At 55.8% G+C, this 15,645-nt stretch overlaps 1 protein-coding gene across 2 annotated transcripts in view; it reads right to left on the reverse strand.

The window, feature by feature from the left end:
* The window catches only part of Col16a1 (collagen type XVI alpha 1 chain), a 48,020-nt gene that overhangs the window by 18,660 nt on the left and 13,715 nt on the right, over positions 1–15,645 (reverse strand). Inside the window, exons 24-46 of one of the 2 annotated variants that reach the window (XM_026391747.2) lie at positions 15,261–15,296; positions 14,997–15,032; positions 14,813–14,923; positions 14,461–14,496; positions 12,586–12,621; positions 12,388–12,432; positions 11,938–12,069; positions 11,154–11,189; positions 10,854–10,961; positions 10,445–10,567; positions 10,287–10,340; positions 10,043–10,084; positions 9,649–9,684; positions 9,478–9,531; positions 9,247–9,315; positions 7,150–7,203; positions 7,037–7,063; positions 6,294–6,353; positions 6,059–6,106; positions 5,867–5,920; positions 2,842–2,895; positions 2,585–2,617; positions 12–128 (exon numbers count right to left, since the gene is read on the reverse strand). In XM_026391747.2, coding sequence (XP_026247532.2) covers positions 12–128; positions 2,585–2,617; positions 2,842–2,895; positions 5,867–5,920; positions 6,059–6,106; positions 6,294–6,353; positions 7,037–7,063; positions 7,150–7,203; positions 9,247–9,315; positions 9,478–9,531; positions 9,649–9,684; positions 10,043–10,084; positions 10,287–10,340; positions 10,445–10,567; positions 10,854–10,961; positions 11,154–11,189; positions 11,938–12,069; positions 12,388–12,432; positions 12,586–12,621; positions 14,461–14,496; positions 14,813–14,923; positions 14,997–15,032; positions 15,261–15,296 — 1,401 coding nt within the window. The remainder of the gene's footprint in view (positions 1–11; positions 129–2,584; positions 2,618–2,841; positions 2,896–5,866; positions 5,921–6,058; positions 6,107–6,293; positions 6,354–7,036; positions 7,064–7,149; positions 7,204–9,246; positions 9,316–9,477; positions 9,532–9,648; positions 9,685–10,042; positions 10,085–10,286; positions 10,341–10,444; positions 10,568–10,853; positions 10,962–11,153; positions 11,190–11,937; positions 12,070–12,387; positions 12,433–12,585; positions 12,622–14,460; positions 14,497–14,812; positions 14,924–14,996; positions 15,033–15,260; positions 15,297–15,645) is intronic. The other variant, XM_026391748.2, reaches the window with a different exon arrangement.

A 15,645-nucleotide genomic window follows, 5' to 3' on the forward strand; every position in this document is an offset into this window, starting at 1 on the left:
CCAGGCCCTACCCGAGCGCAGTTGTCCAGGCCTGGCACACCCGGGATGCCCTGGTCTCCCTTCTCTCCTTTCTCCAGGAGGGATGCTGGGTGGGCCGTCTGGCCTTGGACACAGTCCCCGCAGATGCTCTGAAGAGAAAATGGGGAGGGTGGGGGGGCCTGGGTCAGAGCCGGCCAGGATGGGCCAGATGGGGAACTCCGCTCAGAACCCAGGGCTGGGGCACCCTGCCCAGGAGCTCTCTGCCCACACTCTCTCCCTCCCCAGCCACGTCCCTGCGGCAGCTTTGCTCCATCCTCAGGGGACCCAATCCCAACAATTGGCTTTGAGTTTCCTCCAGGAAGCAGCTCTGGTGGGCCAAGCCACAGCACTTTGCAGACAGGCGAGTGGGAGGAGGCGCAGGGGCCCACAGAAGGACCATCTGTCCCGGCTGTTCCTGCAACCTGCACCCACCGTGAGGACAAGCCACGAGAATCTAGGCTGGAAAGACTGGCTCCAACAGCCAGTTCCCCTGCCTGAGGGAGCCAGGGAAGCCGGTGCAGGAGCAGCAGAGCCCTCGGCTGACCTCTGGGGAGGGCCTGCCCTCCACTGCCCAGAGTGACCAACTGCCAGAGGTTCCCCAGGTCACTGGGCCTCTCCAGGCTTCTTGAAGGAAGAGCTTCCTCCTACCCCAGGCATTTCCTTCACAGACCTCTCTGGTCCTCCCTTCCATACACTAAAACCCACCTGTAAAACCGGCCTGCAGTTGCAAAGGACTTGAGAGACCTGGAGCCTCTCTCTGACCTGGCATGGTGTCGGGGACCCCAGGCAGGAGCCCCATCTCACCTTCACCTTTCACTGCATTGCCCAAGGATAATGCTGTCATTTACTCAGCTACCAGGCCAGCCCTCCTAATAGGCCTTAGAGCGTTATCACAGTCAATCCTCAGGGCGCAGCCAGGCGGGGAATCTCCTGAGCATTGTGGAGCTGGGGGAGCTTCTCTTTTGAGAAAGAGGAGATGCACTTCTTCTAGGTAAGTGGGAGCCTGGATTGGCCCCATCTGTCTGCAGCTAAGTCTAAGCTTCCTCTGGGTTGTGGACACAGCTATGGCCAGGGCTCCTGGAGGCACCTGGGCTGCCACCTGACCTCTTCTATGGGCCATGTTCAGATCCTGTTTGGGGCCCTCGCTGGGCATTTGATTACAAAGCCCACAAGTGAGATGCTATGAGAAGCAATGTCAGATCCTGGGTTTGGCCTGATTTCTGCTCAGGAGCAGGATTAACAGAACCCAGGGTTGACAGACGTTTAGGACACAGACGGGGGGTGCAGCTCAGTGGTAGAGCATGCTTGCCTAGTATGTGCAAGGCTCTGGGTTCAATCCCCAGCACTGCAGAAGAAGAAGAAGAGGAGGAGGAGGAGGAGGAGGAGGAGAAGGAGAAGGAGAAGGAGAAGGAGAAGAAGAGGAGGAGGAGGAGAAGGAGAAGGAGAAGGAGAAGGAGAAGGAGAAGGAGAAGAAGAAGAGGAGGAGGAGGAGGAGGAGGAGGAGGAGAAGGAGAAGGAGAGGAAGAGGAGGAGGAGGAGGAGGAGGAGGAGGAGGAGGAGAAGGAGGAGGAGGAAGCCGCCGCCTAGAGAGAGGAGCAGGGGCCTTAGTGGCACAAATGTACTATGATCCAACATGTGGCAGCTGCCAGGTCAGCCAACCTCCTCTTCCAGAAACATCTGAATTTAGAGCAGGGATGGACCTTCCCTCCACTGCTCCTCAGAGGCTCCCCAGGTCTCTGGACCTCAACAGTCCTCCTAGAGACAGTCCCCGTACTCCGCCCTGACCAAGGCCCACCCAGGAGTGAGATGTCCAGGACACTGACTAGCTAGCCAGTACCAGGAGAGGGTGGCCAGGATGGGAGCTTGGGGGAGACCCTGGAGGCCAAGGCACAGGCAGGGTCCAAAGCTGCTGGTCTGGAGGAGGAAGTCCAGGTTCCAGAAGGCAGCCTTTAGCAATGACTGTGCTCTAAGATCTCGAGGAAACTGCACAAGGCAGGGCTGGAGGAGCCTGAGTTACCATGGGCTGGGTTTTACAGCTATTCAGAGGCCTGACATGGCCGACTCTCCTCCCAAGCATCATGTCCCCTTTCTTATTGCTAGAATTGTTCCCCAAATACCCCTCCTCCCTGGAATACCCAGTCTGGCCCACCCAGGGTCTTCAGAGAACCTGACCTTCACAGCCTCCCACCACTGCACTGTGCCTTGTGCTGGAAGCTGCCGGGCCCTGCCCTGGTGTGACCTGAGTGCTACAGGAGCTCATTGCCAGCTGCTGCAAGCAGGCTTCAGGGTTGGATTCTGCCACCAGCATCCACCATGTGGGGACCTTCACAGGATTCCTTTGAGCACTCATTCAACAAATGTTGCCTGGGGGTCTGTTACAAGCCAGGCACCAGCCAGGCCCTCTTAAGACAGATGCTTGGAATGCATTCCCTACGAACAGGGAACCAGCAAACTCAATCTGTGCTCTCCATGAGGTGCACACAGCTGAGGGTTTACTAGGAGAATTCCCTTGGGAGACAACCCAGCCAGCTCCTGCCACCGGCCCCCCCCCCCCGTGGCCTCTTACCTTAAGAAGGTGCTTCTCAATGGGTAAGGAGCCCTGCAAGAGACAGATGTGTGGGTTCTAGCAGGTGGGAGAAAGGGGAAGGAGGCTTATGGGATCAGGTGCAGTCTCAGGATGTATCGTGCCATCTGGGCCTCTCCCAGCCTTGGAAGGGGGAGAAAACAGGGACCCCTCACAGCTGCTAAAGGGGTGGGCGTGGCCAGCTCAGGCCTGGGAAGGGCAGGGAGGGTGATGGGCAGTGAGTCCTGGCTGGTACCCACCAGTTCTGCCGTGAGCCCAGGCTGTCCTGGCAGGCCGTTGTTTCCAGGTACTCCCTGCGCAAGAAGACACAGACACGAGTGAGCAGGCGCCTCTCTGGCCCTCTCCCTGCTCCCTGTCTTCAGCCCTTTCCCTCATCCTGCAGAACTGAGAGCCCCGGCCAGCACAGCACAAGTCTGCCTCTATTCTTAGCTCAAAAGTTTCCAGACAGCTCAGAAAGAGGAGCCAAGGAGCTCAGAGGAGTGACCACCGAAACCAGCCCCGCTGGAAGTGTCTTCCCTGTGCGGCAGGGGAAGGTCAGCAATTGGTCAGCGGGTCTCCCCTAGAGTAACTGCTGTTTCTTTCTGTACTAGCTTCTTGGTATTTTCTCATTGAACCACAGTTATAGTGGAAACATCTTAGAAACAAAAGAAAGACCTCAGAGAAAGTGTGTAAAAGACCACAAACTCAAGATAACCACGGAGCTGAGATTCAGAGTGAGGACCACTGGCTTCTGACCCTCTTTCCCACTATTCCACGTCATCCCTCAAAAGACATCCCCAGAATACTGGATGCTGGCCAATCAGTCCCGTCTAGGAGCAAACCTGGCTACACCTATAACTTGGGCAGGTTATCTGGGGGCGGGGGAGAATACTTCCAAGCTGCAGTTTCCTTATCTGCAAAACAGTGATCATTTACAGCAAGGCTTCAAGGAGACAGTGGCTGTGAGGGGCTTGGTACAGAGCCTGGGACGCACCGGGACACTCTTGTTAAGTGAGCACCAGGCAGCGCTCAGCTCCCCTTGCAGACTGGCAGTTCACATTTGCATATTAAATCCTCTACAGAGGCAGGGAGTATACTCCATTTCGAATCCCCCAGCACCCAACATGGAGGAGTGCACATTAAATATGTGTTGAGTGAACGCACCGCCACTCAGCCTGCTCCTCCCTGTGCAGGATTTCCTTGGCCCACTCTGAGATCTGGCCTCCCTTCAAGTCCCAGCTTTCAGAAAGGAACACATCTCCTCCTCCAGAGCAGCCCTCCCTATCCAGGGCAGGCTCTCCCAGGCCTGGGTCAGCCCTGAGTCAGCCTCCACCCAGCCCCCTCTGTCGCCCAGAGCGATCAGGATTTAGAACCCTGCTGGGCACAGGGCAAATGCCTTGAATGTGATGACGACGGTGATTCACCCCCTGCTCCATTCTCAGCGGCTGGTCTGTTAGTCCCAGCCTGAGACTTTGTGATTCTTTTCCTGCTCTCCCAGAACTCAATGTCCCTGTGTTGTTCCACTGTAGAAGAGAGTAATGCAGCCCAAGTTTAAGTCTAGGCTCAACTGCCTACTAGCTATACAGCCTTAGGCACATTTCCTACCCTCTGTGCCTCAGTTTCCCCATCTATGAAGTGGATTGGGATGAAATGCAGTAATTAGGCACCAGGACTATGCAGTCTTGGGCCGGTAAGGACTATGCATCTCTGAGCCTCTCTCTGAACCCAAAGGGAGGAGCTGCTCGGCCCTCCTGCACTCTGCCTGGCCCACTTGTCAGCAGCAGCCTGGGCTTGGTCTCAGTCACTGGCACCACAGGAGGACACTGGTGCCTGGGACCACTCAGCATTCTGACTTTCCCACCGCCCACCCTCCAGCACAGCTCAGCAGGATTCATACCACATCAGCCCTCCCTTGTTACTGGGTCATCAAGAAATGATTCTCAGCCTCCCCAAGCAATTGCAAGCCCCCCTGCAGACAAATTACTACTTCCTGGCACTGTACAGGAAGTTTGGACACTTTCAGCAACTGTGGAGCTGCCAGACACATGGCGGTGACTCTAGCTCCTGGTTGCACTGTCCTGAGATGCAGTGGCGGGAACAGAAAGCGCTTTGCAGGGGGAAGCCCCAGTCCAGGTTGCCAATTCTTGGGCGTGTGACCTTGGATACTATATTGCAACTCTCAGATCAGCTTGCTCAGCTGGGATGACTCCACCTGCCTCTTGGGGCTGATGTGAGGCTCAAATGAATGAAAAAAAAATGGATGTAAAACAATAAAAGCAGCCATCGGGACAGTTATGATAGCTGATGTTCTCGAATGTTGACTCTGTGCCAGGAACAGTGTATACTTCACATGGATTCTCTTTTTTAATACCCACAAAAAGCCCTATCAGGTGGGTGTTGTAATCATCCCCAGATGAAGGAATTGAGTCAGAGAGAGGTTAAGTAGCTTGCCCAGCATCACACAGCGAGTACACGGCAGAGCTGGGATTCCAATTCAGGATGCCTGGCTCCAAAATGCAAATTCTAATCAAAATGCCACACAGGTCTCAACTCCCCGCTCCCTATCTCTGGCTTCCTTGCTGTTCCTCAAACCCATCAGGCACCTTCCCACCTCTGGGCCTTTGCACTGATTGCTTTCCCTCCCAGAAGCAGTTTCCCCCGTGGGTTCATTTTGCATTTCCTAAGTATTGATTCAAATGTCCACTTCTTTTCACAAACGTCTTTCCTGCCCTCTTTCTATTTCCTATCCTCACCCTGCTTTATTTTTCTCCCTGGCACACACCACTTGCTACAAAACGCTATATTCTATTTCTTTATCCTGCTTATTGCCTGTCTCTTCTATTAGGATTCGAGCTCCGAGAGGGCAGAGGGTTTCATTTTTCTTGGCCGCTGTCTCCTAGCACCTAAAACAGTGCCTGGGAAATAGAGGATGTGCAAAATGTGTGTTGCATGAATGAATGGATGTCGAACTCTGCTCCAAAATGGAGAGCTCTGTACGAGGGTACAGGGCTTTGACTTGACCCAGATTCTGAGAGTTGGCCAAGGTCTGAGCTTGGTACCCATTGGTGAGATACCTGGACATTCCTTTAAAAAGGGCTGAGTGTGCGCACGGCCTGGCCTGAGGCATCCATGTGTCCTCCATGTGACCCTGGCAGGCAGGAACAAATGACCAGCAAGACATGGTGGCTAGTGCAGGGGATCAGTGTCCTCAGGGTCTAGCATGGAGTGGCCACCAAGAGTGCCAGAGCCTGGCCCCCAAACTCCTCATTCTCTTCTCCCCCTTACCTGTATCCCGGGCATTCCTGGGGGGCCTGGAGGTCCAGGGACACCTGGGGGACCCTGAGGGAGAGACGATAGAATCAGAGCCAGAAGAGAGAGCTCACCCCATTGCTGGGGGCAGCAGTGTCCAGTCCAGGTGGGCAAGCCGCGGGGCGCTGGCGGACAAGAGGAGAGACAGAGGAGACAAGCGACACACACCTGCGGGCCCGGCTGCCAGGAGCTGCCCATCCAAAGTCCCGGAGCACCCTGGGTGGGAGTGGGAGTCGCAAAAGAAGGGGAGAGGTTACAGGCAACGTCTACACCAAGCGCAGGGCTGCGAGGGGAGGCGGCTGGCTGGGGCACAAAGCCCTGCGGGGCCCTTGCACACTGGGCACCAGGCGAGGCTGGAGGCCAGGCCTCTCCCCCGGCGGGGAAGGCTCTCAGCACCACTTACCGGCATGCCAGAGAAGATGGGGTCCCCTCGAGGGGGGCAAGAGCACTCCCCTGGCTCACCCTGGAAAGACAAGAGCCTTGGTTAGAGGCGGCAGGGATGGAGGGCTCTCTGGAAATGGACATCTGTGAGTCAGCCTGGACCCTAGAGATGGAGAGGCCAGGGCTTAAATCCATAATTACCCTCGGGCAACCTGTGGACCTCAGTCTCCTCATCTGTAGAATGGGGATAACGGTTCGGACTTTAGAGGCTCTCATGAGGTTGGATTAATGTGTACAGCAGTCCTGTCACCCGGCAGGTATTCAGCAAGTGACGGGCGGCTGCTGCTGTTACTGCTGTCACCTAGTCGCATCACTGTAGCTACACAGCTATTCTCACATCAGCTCCTCCTGCTGCAGTTCTGCTTCCAGACCCTTCTGTCTGGACCCTCACCTCTCTGCCTTCTCACCTCTAGTCCTTCCAATGTACTTCCTGCCGCATCCTCTGACTCAGACCCTATTTGCAACTGCAGCTCCTTCTTAAGAGGGCCTTGGAGTTCTCTGGCCTCCTGGGATCCTGGTTAAGTCCTGGGCAAATATGTAGAGTGGGAAGTACCTGGGGCTTCTGGACAGCAAGGAGTCCAGGGTGTCTCCTCAGCTCCTGTCCTCCGGTCTGGGGACACTACCATGTGCACAGATTCCCCTGGTGTGGGACTATAGGGGCTGCTATTTCCCCCAGAGCAGTGGCCACAGGTCCTTGGAACTTACCTTCTCTCCTCGAGATCCCTTTTCGCCCTGCAGAGAAGGAGCAGGCAGTGAGAAAGCAGGGGCGCAGAGGCAGGGCCAGCCAGGGTTTCCTGCTGCCCGCAGCCCACACTCACCGGCGTTCCTCTGGCCCCCGGAAGTCCAGTCTGTCCTTGCTGCCCATCAAGGCCCTGGAGGGAGAGAGCTCAGAGTGAGTGGGTGAGACTGGACCCTGGCCAGCCATCCAGCCGCCTCAGAGAAGGGCAATGGGGACAAAGAGAAGCAACCGGTCTTGCTGGAGGAGACTGAGGCCAGGAGCAAAAGAGAAGGGAAGGAGAAGAAGGCTGGCTGGTGGCACTGCTCCCTTCCACAGGTGAGGAATCGAGGCTCGGAGAAATTTCACTGTCAATCCAACCGCACAACAGCACCCAGGCTGTGGGGCCCCAAGCCCCTGCTCCCCATTTCTCACTTGAGTGCATGGTACACATCTCCCTGTCGTGAAAGTCACCTCAGTTGACTGAGCTGGGAGAAGAGAATTTCAGCCCCTATTCTCATTACCAAGGAACTGGAGACTCTGAGGTGTTGTCACTTGCCTAAGGTCACACAGCTAGTGAGTGTGGGATGGGGCTGCCTTCCTAGGGGACCCTCGATAGTCACACCTGGGACTCAAAGCTCCCCAAGACCAGGACCCATCTCTGCCTTCACCCTGTGGCTCCCTGTGACTGGGAGGAGCCCTGACTGCCCAGCTCTGCTGAGCATCACAGACTGGCCATGTGGCCCTGAGCAAGTCCCCACCCCCTCTGGGCTTCGGGGCCCCCTCAGGAGGAATCCATCCGTGATTCCCAAACTGGAACAAGAATTTCTCTAGGGATCCACAAAGATAGAAAAGGATATGGTTCACTGGGCTATTTTCAACATCACCAAAAGCTCAAGAAAAATTATACATTTGCCCACGACCCAGCATGGCCTGAGCCAGCTGAAAGGTAGCATTTCTTTGATTTAGGCTAAAATTATATCATCTTGTAAAGTTCTAGTGGGTTCATGTGGAGTGGAAGCTGACTATTAGACAGGTCTTTGATGACTAAAATGAGAAAATGCACTTATTATGACTTAATCTATGTAATTTGTTCAATGGAAATGTCTTTATGACCGGGAATCGTTTTCTTGGGCAGTGCAGCACGGGTCCAACCATTCTCCCAGGGAGTACTGGTATAGACGGTCTCTAGCGGCTCCAAGGTTGGAAGTAGGGTCAGGTTTCAAGTTCTTGGCTTTGCCCCTTACTCTCTGGCCTTATGTTTCCTTATCTAGGGAACAGGGACAATAACAGTTCCCTTCAAGGGCTGTTAGGAGAAGGAAGTGAGGCTGTGTGTGCAGAGCTTAGCACGGGGCCTTAGCACAGCTGCTGCTCACAACAGGGTGGTGGGCACGTTCCCTCCTCTGCAAAAACTAGAAAAGTTGATCTCAAGGTGGAAGAGAGTAAGCTGGGCACGGTGACGCATGCCTCTAATCCCAGCGGCTCGGGAGGCTGAGGCAGGAGGATTGTGAGTTCAAAGCCAGCCTCAGCTAAACCGAGGTGCTCAGTGAAACCCTGTTTCTAAATAAAATACAAAATAGGGCTGGGGATGTGGTTCAGTGGTCAAGTGCCCCTGAGTTCAATCCCCAACAATCCCCAACCCCCCCCCAAAAAAAAGTTGAAGAGAGTAGAAAGGTGATTTCTAGAGGTTGAGGGGCAAGGACGGAGTGAGGCTGAATAACAGGTACCGAGACACAGGTAGACAGGAGGAACCCTTTCTAGTGCTCCACAGCTACAGTTTACCATGACCTATTAAACATTTGAGAAGAAGCAGAAGAAGAGCTGAAGGCACTGAACCCAAAGGAATGATATGAGATGGAAATGCCAAGTCCCTGATCTGATCGTTACACGTTGTGTACGTGTATTGAAATTATCACGCCGTACCCCATAAATATGTGCAATCACTACATGTGAATTAAAAGGAAAAATTAATAAAAATATTTCTAAAAAACAACAGAGGAGAGTAAAAAGATTGTGGCCATCGTTTTTGTTACAACGCAAGAGCTCTTCCCCAGAGCACCTTGCTTCCCTGAGGCTGTGGGGCGCTCCCCTCTCCTGCTCAAGCTGTGGGACAGGCAGGGTCAGCTCGGTGCCCTCCTCCCAGCAGCAGTGCCTTGGTTCCAGCAATATCCCCAGCATAGAGCACAGAGGGGGCTCTTACCGGAAGTCCAGAAACACTGGCACCAGGGGGTCCCATGGGTCCGGTGGCTCCTTTCAGCCCTGGAGATCCCTGGGGAAGAGAGGACACAAAGACTGCAGGGACAGGATTGGAGCTGCATCATCCAGCAGCTGTGATACATCAGACCGGGTCTCGGACCATCCTCCGATTGGCATCCCTCAGCCCCCGGCCCTGTGTCCCCTGGGTCCAGCGCCCACAGAGGCAGAGGCTCACCTGGTCACCCTTTTCTCCAGAGGGGCCAGGTGGTCCTCGAGGTCCTGGAAATCCCTGTAGATGGAAACACAGTTATTTCTTATCCCAGACTGTCCCTTTCCCTGCTGGTCTCCGTCAGGGTCTCCATCAGGGTCTCCCTCAGGGTCTCCATCAGACCCAAGGCAGACATACCTGCATGCCAGGCACACCCTGGGCTCCAGGCTCTCCCTGTAAGTTAGAAAGGGCAGACTGAGACGGGGCAGCCCAGCCAACCTTCCCTGCTGGCCCCATCCCACTGGCAGACCGGGCCATGGTGGAGGGCATCTACTGGCTCAAAGTCAGGGGAGCTCCTCAAGGAGACCCCGAGGGTCAGAGACATGGGGGTTAAAGCCATGACCCCGAGAGCAACAGCAGGCCAGGGCTGCTGTCCCACCCCTGGTCCCAGAGGTGGCCCTTGAGTGTCTGGGGGAGGCAGAGCTCTGTGCTTTGGGGAGAGGGAGGGAGTGGGCTACTGACAGGAGGCAGAGAGAGGTAGGTGCGGGCAGGAGAGGGAAGGGGGAGGGTACAGGTAAGGCTGGAGACTCACCGGGGGGCCCTGGGCTCCCATTCCTGGAGGACCTGGCTCCCCCTGAAGAGGCAGAAGTGCATCCCTGGCTCAAGATTCGGAACTCACCCTCCACCCTCCTCCCAGCCCCTTCTCCTTTACCTCCTTAGCCTTCACCTTCTCCCCACTCTACACCTGTCCCCGTTCCCTCTCTAAGCCCTCGGCCCCCCAAAGTCCCTTACTCCGGTTCACAGAGCGGCAGCCCAGGCCCCAGACTCACACACACCTGCATGCCCTTCAGTCCTGGGGGTCCTTGAACTCCGGGTAGACCAGGCTGGCCCTGAAAGACAAGGGGCCTGTGGAATCACCCTGGGGAGGGGGGCAGGAGGAAGAGAAGGCAAAGCCCGGGAGGGAAGGACCAGAGGGCAGGCAGCTGCAGCTCACCGGTTTGCCAGGCTGGCCCACACCTTCTGGGCCCTGCTCTCCTTTGGGGCCAGGCTTCCCAGGCAATCCAGCCATGTTGGTCGGCAGCCCCTGCAGGCTGGGACAGGCGGTGCAGCCATCACCCTGCTCAGAGATGGAGACAGGAGCCAGGGAGCCAGGACTAGCAACCAGGCCCACAGGCACTAAAAGGGGTTCTCACACCCCTTTGAAAGTCCTACCTCTCTACTGCCCCCACGTCAGCCTGGGAAATCAAAATGGGTCCCCAATGCCCCAAGCTAAAACGAGCTCTGGAGCCTCCACCCAGTGATCCCGGCCTCCTTGGAGGCTCATGCTTGCCCTGCAACCCCTCCTCACTCGCTTCCACCCGGTTTCTTTTTGCCCATGCAACAAACTGTGCCCCTTGACTGACCTTTTCTCCTTTTGGCCCTGCAGGTCCCCGAACCCCAGGCTCTCCTGACAGCCCTGGCTGTCCTGTGCTCCCTGGAGTGCCAGGGTCTCCAGGATTCCCAGCATCACCCTGTAAGAAGTGGGGCTCAAGGAGTGTGGGGTGGCCCAGTTGGGGGCAGGTTGCCCCTTAGGACCTGCAGGCACTCACAGTCCCTCACTGGGGCTGGGGCTGGGAAGGGAGTACAGTGGGCACAAGGCAGCCAGGAAAAGAGGGCCTCCGAGAAGGGCTGGTCCCCCCACATGCCCGCCCAGGTTCTCTCACCTTCTGCCCCTTCAGTCCACGCTCTCCGGCCTTGCCCTGAGGAGAGAGCGTTCCCAGCACCCATTCACCCACGCTGGACACTCCTGAGCACCCAGCCCTGTTAGACCAGAGGATGTGACAGAAAGAAAAGCACTCTCTGCTCTCAGCTAGTGGAGGAATCTTGTGTAGGTGGCGAGGAGCCTTGAGCCACACTCCTTGCCTGTGTGACATGGACAGATTACCTTACCTATGTGCCTCAGTTTCCCCATCTGTCAAATGGGGGATGATAAACTAGTAGAGCTTCTGCCCATGGGGTTCTTGTGAGATGTGATGAGCTGATGTGTGCGGAGCGGCACATGGCACATAGTGTCCCCTAGGCTGCCATTCAATGTTAATGTTACTATTAAAGCAGTGACGAGAGCAATGCTCAGGGCCATAAGTGTCGCTTCTGCCGTGCCTGTGCCTGCTGCTCACGGCTTCACACACGGGCAGCTGACCACATTCTACAGGCAGAACCCAGAGGCACAGAGAACAGAACTGATGCACTCAAGCCAAAGATCTGGGAAAAGGCAGAGCTGGGATTAGAAGCCAGTTCCGTCTGGTCCAAGGGTGGTGCCCCTCCTGCCTGCCCTGCTGTGTCCCAGGCAGAGCTCCTCACGACACCTTCTGCTAAAGACAGAGGCGCCAACCCCTCCAGGTACTTCCAGTGCTCTACTCTGCCCAGGGCCTAGTCAAGAGACGCCAGAGGGACTCTCCGCTCTCTCCAGCCCTGCCCGCTGCCACCTCCAGAGGCCCCCAGACTCACCTGCTTTCCTGGTAGGCCAAAGCCGGGAAGCCCAGGCTCCCCCTTCTCTCCAGTCGGGCCAGGCAAGTGCACCACACGGCCATCCCCCTCCTGAGGCCTGGACAGCGCCAGGCATGGCTCACAAGGCTCCCCCTGCAGAGCAAGGGTGCCGGGTTAGGGGCCCCTAGGCCCTGGGGCCCTAGGGCTCCCCTTGGGATCTGGGGCCATGAAATATAGCCAGAGCTGACGCAGCACCTCTGCTGGGCAGGGGGCATCTAGGAGAGACAGTGGGAACACAGGAGAGAAACCTGGGTGGGGACCAGGTCATCAGGGTCTTGACGCCGGGCTAAGGAGTTGGATTTTACCCTGCAGGCAGTGAGGAGCCCACGGGGTGAAGAGCAGAGCGAGATGAATGTCCACCCTGGGGGTGGGGGGGATGCCCACCGCACACAGGGGATGCCCCCGACTCACCTTTGCTCCTTTGATACCTGCTGGTCCCACTGGTCCTGGTGGCCCCTACACAAGAAGGAGCCACATATGATGCCCAGCCTCACCCTGGGCCATGCAGAGGCACAGCCCAGGCCTATCAGTTCCCAGTCAGTGGGCAGCACCCCCGCCTTGTCCTCCCCCCGCCCAGCCCTGAGCTGCTGCCATCCAAACCATCCTTACCGGACTGCCGGCTGGCCCTGCCTCCCCGAAATTACCCTGAGGGTCGAACAGAGAACAAATGGTCAAAGGCAGGAGGAGGCGGCAGAGGGCGAGCCCGAGCCTGGAACTGCAGGAGCAGCCCCCTGGGATGTCTAGGCCACCCTCTTGTCTCCTGCCCGGAGAAGCAGAGGCCTGAAGAGGGAAAAGGAGTTCCCCAAGTCCCCAAGGGAGCCTGCGGCAGCCACAGGCTAGCAGCTTCTGCTTCCTGTCTCACTTCAGAGCCCAGCTCCACCCTTGCCCGGGATCCAGCACCCAGAGGGCATCCATTCATTTACCCAACAGCTGTTTATTGAATGCCTTTCTGTACTGGGTGCTGGCTGGGTGCTGGGTTTGTGTGCAGCACAGACAAAACACCTTGTGGAGCCTGCACACTTGGAACTTTTTAAACAATAATCAAAAACAGTGATGAATGCTATGAAGGGGACAACCAGGACGATGAGACAGGAAGGTGGTCAGAGAAGGAACAACACATTATATTGCCAGAGAGAAGAAAATAAGATCAGCTGGTTTAAAAAAAAAAAAAAAAAACCTAGGGGGAAGGTGAGGAGGAAAAATGTTCTAGATGTTTCTAATGGGAGCCACCAGTAGAGAATCTAGCAGGTGGGAATGGTCTTGAGGTATTCCAGAATGGAAGGAGGGCCAGTATGGCTAAAGCACAGTAAAGCAGAGGAGGGAAAGACCCAGACGAATTTGGAAGGGGAGGCAGGGTGGGGTCATCCAGGGTGAAGCCCAGTAGGACTGTGGCACAAAGTCAAGTCCCTGAAGAATTGTAAGCAGGGAAAAAAAATGTGATCTGAGCTCCTTTTTGCAAAGCCACATTAGCTACTGGATGATAAATGGACCGTTGAAGGGCTGCAGAGGCCCCAGGCAGGTCAGAGGAGCTGCCGCCATCCAGGTGAGAAATGATGGGGACCCAGACTGAGGTGGCTGCAGCGGAGGCAGAGAGAAGCGGGGGCGTTGAGGGAGGAGCTGCGGGCAGAGCTGACAGGACCTGCTGGAGGGGATGGCGGGGAGGATGACAGAGGGAAAGGAGGAGTCAAAGATGACACCAGGTTTGGGATTTGGGGATATGAATACATGACATTTGCTGACATGGAAAAGACTAGAAGGAGAAGCAGGTGGCGGGGCAGGCGGGGAGGCGCACAGAAACTCTGAGAAATGCCATGAGATTTGCCTGTTTGAGTCGAGTCTGCACATGTAGCTCGGTATTTCTCACACTTGGGTGCTCGTATGCCCACAGAACCCCTCATTTGAGTAACACCCCATTAGAAGTTCAACGCTGTCATTTGTCTCCCACACAATCATAAATACAAACGGTAACACGGGCACTGAAATTGAGTGACCCGGCCGAGTAGTGAAGATTATAGACTCTGGAGCCAGACTTCCTGGGCCCAAATCCCAGTTCTACAAACACCCGTGTGGCTTTGGGTAGCTTCCTCTGCTTCCCTTTCCTCATCTTTAAAATGGGAATAACAAACAGGGCACCTTCCCCATAAGGTGTAGGGAGAATAAAAAGAAGTTAATGTATGTGCAAGACTTGGAACAGTGCCCAACACATACTCAGCAGAAAAGAAATGCTAAATATTATTTTACTATAATATAGTCTTGAATGTGCTTAAGGGTTTTAGATTATCATCAAACACGACAGAATTCTCTTGGAGAACATGAAGGCTCTCAGAAATCAATTCTTTGTCTCTGGTCTGCAAAACACTGATGAATGCATTTCACTGTGAATTTACAGCTTGATCTCTGCCCCTGTGCCCTGCCCAGGGCCACCCCTGCCCTGCCTCCCTGCCAAGAAGCCCTGGCATCCCTCGCATCAAACCCAGGTCTCACCTTCTCTCCTTTCAGCCCTGGAGCCCCAGATTTCCCCTGAAAAACAACCAAGACAGAGTCACAGCAACTGCCTGTTCCCAAGACCCCAGTGTCCCAGTGTCCAGCCAGAAAGAGGAAGGTCTGATGCCCACCCTGCAGGCAGCTGGACAGTTCCTTCTGCTATACAAATGGCACCTCAAGGGGCTCAGAGGAAACCCCAGGTAAACAGCCCAGGGCAGTGCAGGGATGGAGGGAGGGATCAGGATACAGGCTTGGGACACCTGCCTCATGGCCCCCCTCCTGGTCCCTGCCCAAAGACTTAGGGCCTGAATAGCCAGGAAGGCCACCAGCATGGTAAGGGTGGGTCACTCACCGGAAGGCCAGGCAAACCAGAGCCAGGAAAGCCCACATCTCCTTTAGCCTCTGTAGAGGGCCCAAGATGCTGGGCTCCTACGACTGAGCTGCACGATGAACACGGCTCCCCCTGGGGAAGGAAGGCAGGGATCAGAAAGGCTCCCTGGAAGGCAGAGGGGCAGCCAGGGCAGGGGCTCCCTCACCTTCTCTCCTTTGATGCCTTGGATGCCAGGGTCTCCCTGCAGAGAATATTGGTTTATGGGCTGAGACTGGGCATGTCAGGGCACCCCAAATTCCACGGCTATATATGAGGACAGCAAGGTGACCCAACACATGCTCTTCAAACACCCAGGGGTCCCAGGGTTCAAGGTCAGCACCGCAGAAGGATGGCTGTCAGCCAGCCCATGTAACAAATGAGGGAAATGAGGCCAGGAGAAATCACCCCCATGGAAAGCTCCTGTACGTACCCGATCACCTTTTTGTCCGGCAATTTGCAGGCCCCCCTGAAACAGAGGATCTGTGAGACAGTGGGGTGGAGAGACCAGGCCAAGACCCCAGCCCAGCCCAGCCCTCTCCCTTCCTTTGCCTCTGGCCAATAACAGGCCTGGGCACCCACAATAAGGGTTGGATCCACCCCAGCTTCCCCAAAAGGCATCCTAAAGTCTCTTGGAGAGTCCTAGAAGGTGGCCATGGAGACCTGGGGTGACACTCTAGTTCATCCCTAAGCTCTATGGTTCATATCCCCTTATGGCCTTGACCTTCTGCCCACAAACTCTGTGGCCATGAGAGGCACCCAGTCCCTCTGCCCCATTCCTCTCCATGATCATGCCCCCAAGGTTGGTCTCTGTGTGT

This window comes from Urocitellus parryii, chromosome 11 (genome assembly GCF_045843805.1).
Source record: "Urocitellus parryii isolate mUroPar1 chromosome 11, mUroPar1.hap1, whole genome shotgun sequence".
Taxonomy (NCBI): domain Eukaryota; kingdom Metazoa; phylum Chordata; class Mammalia; order Rodentia; family Sciuridae; genus Urocitellus; species Urocitellus parryii.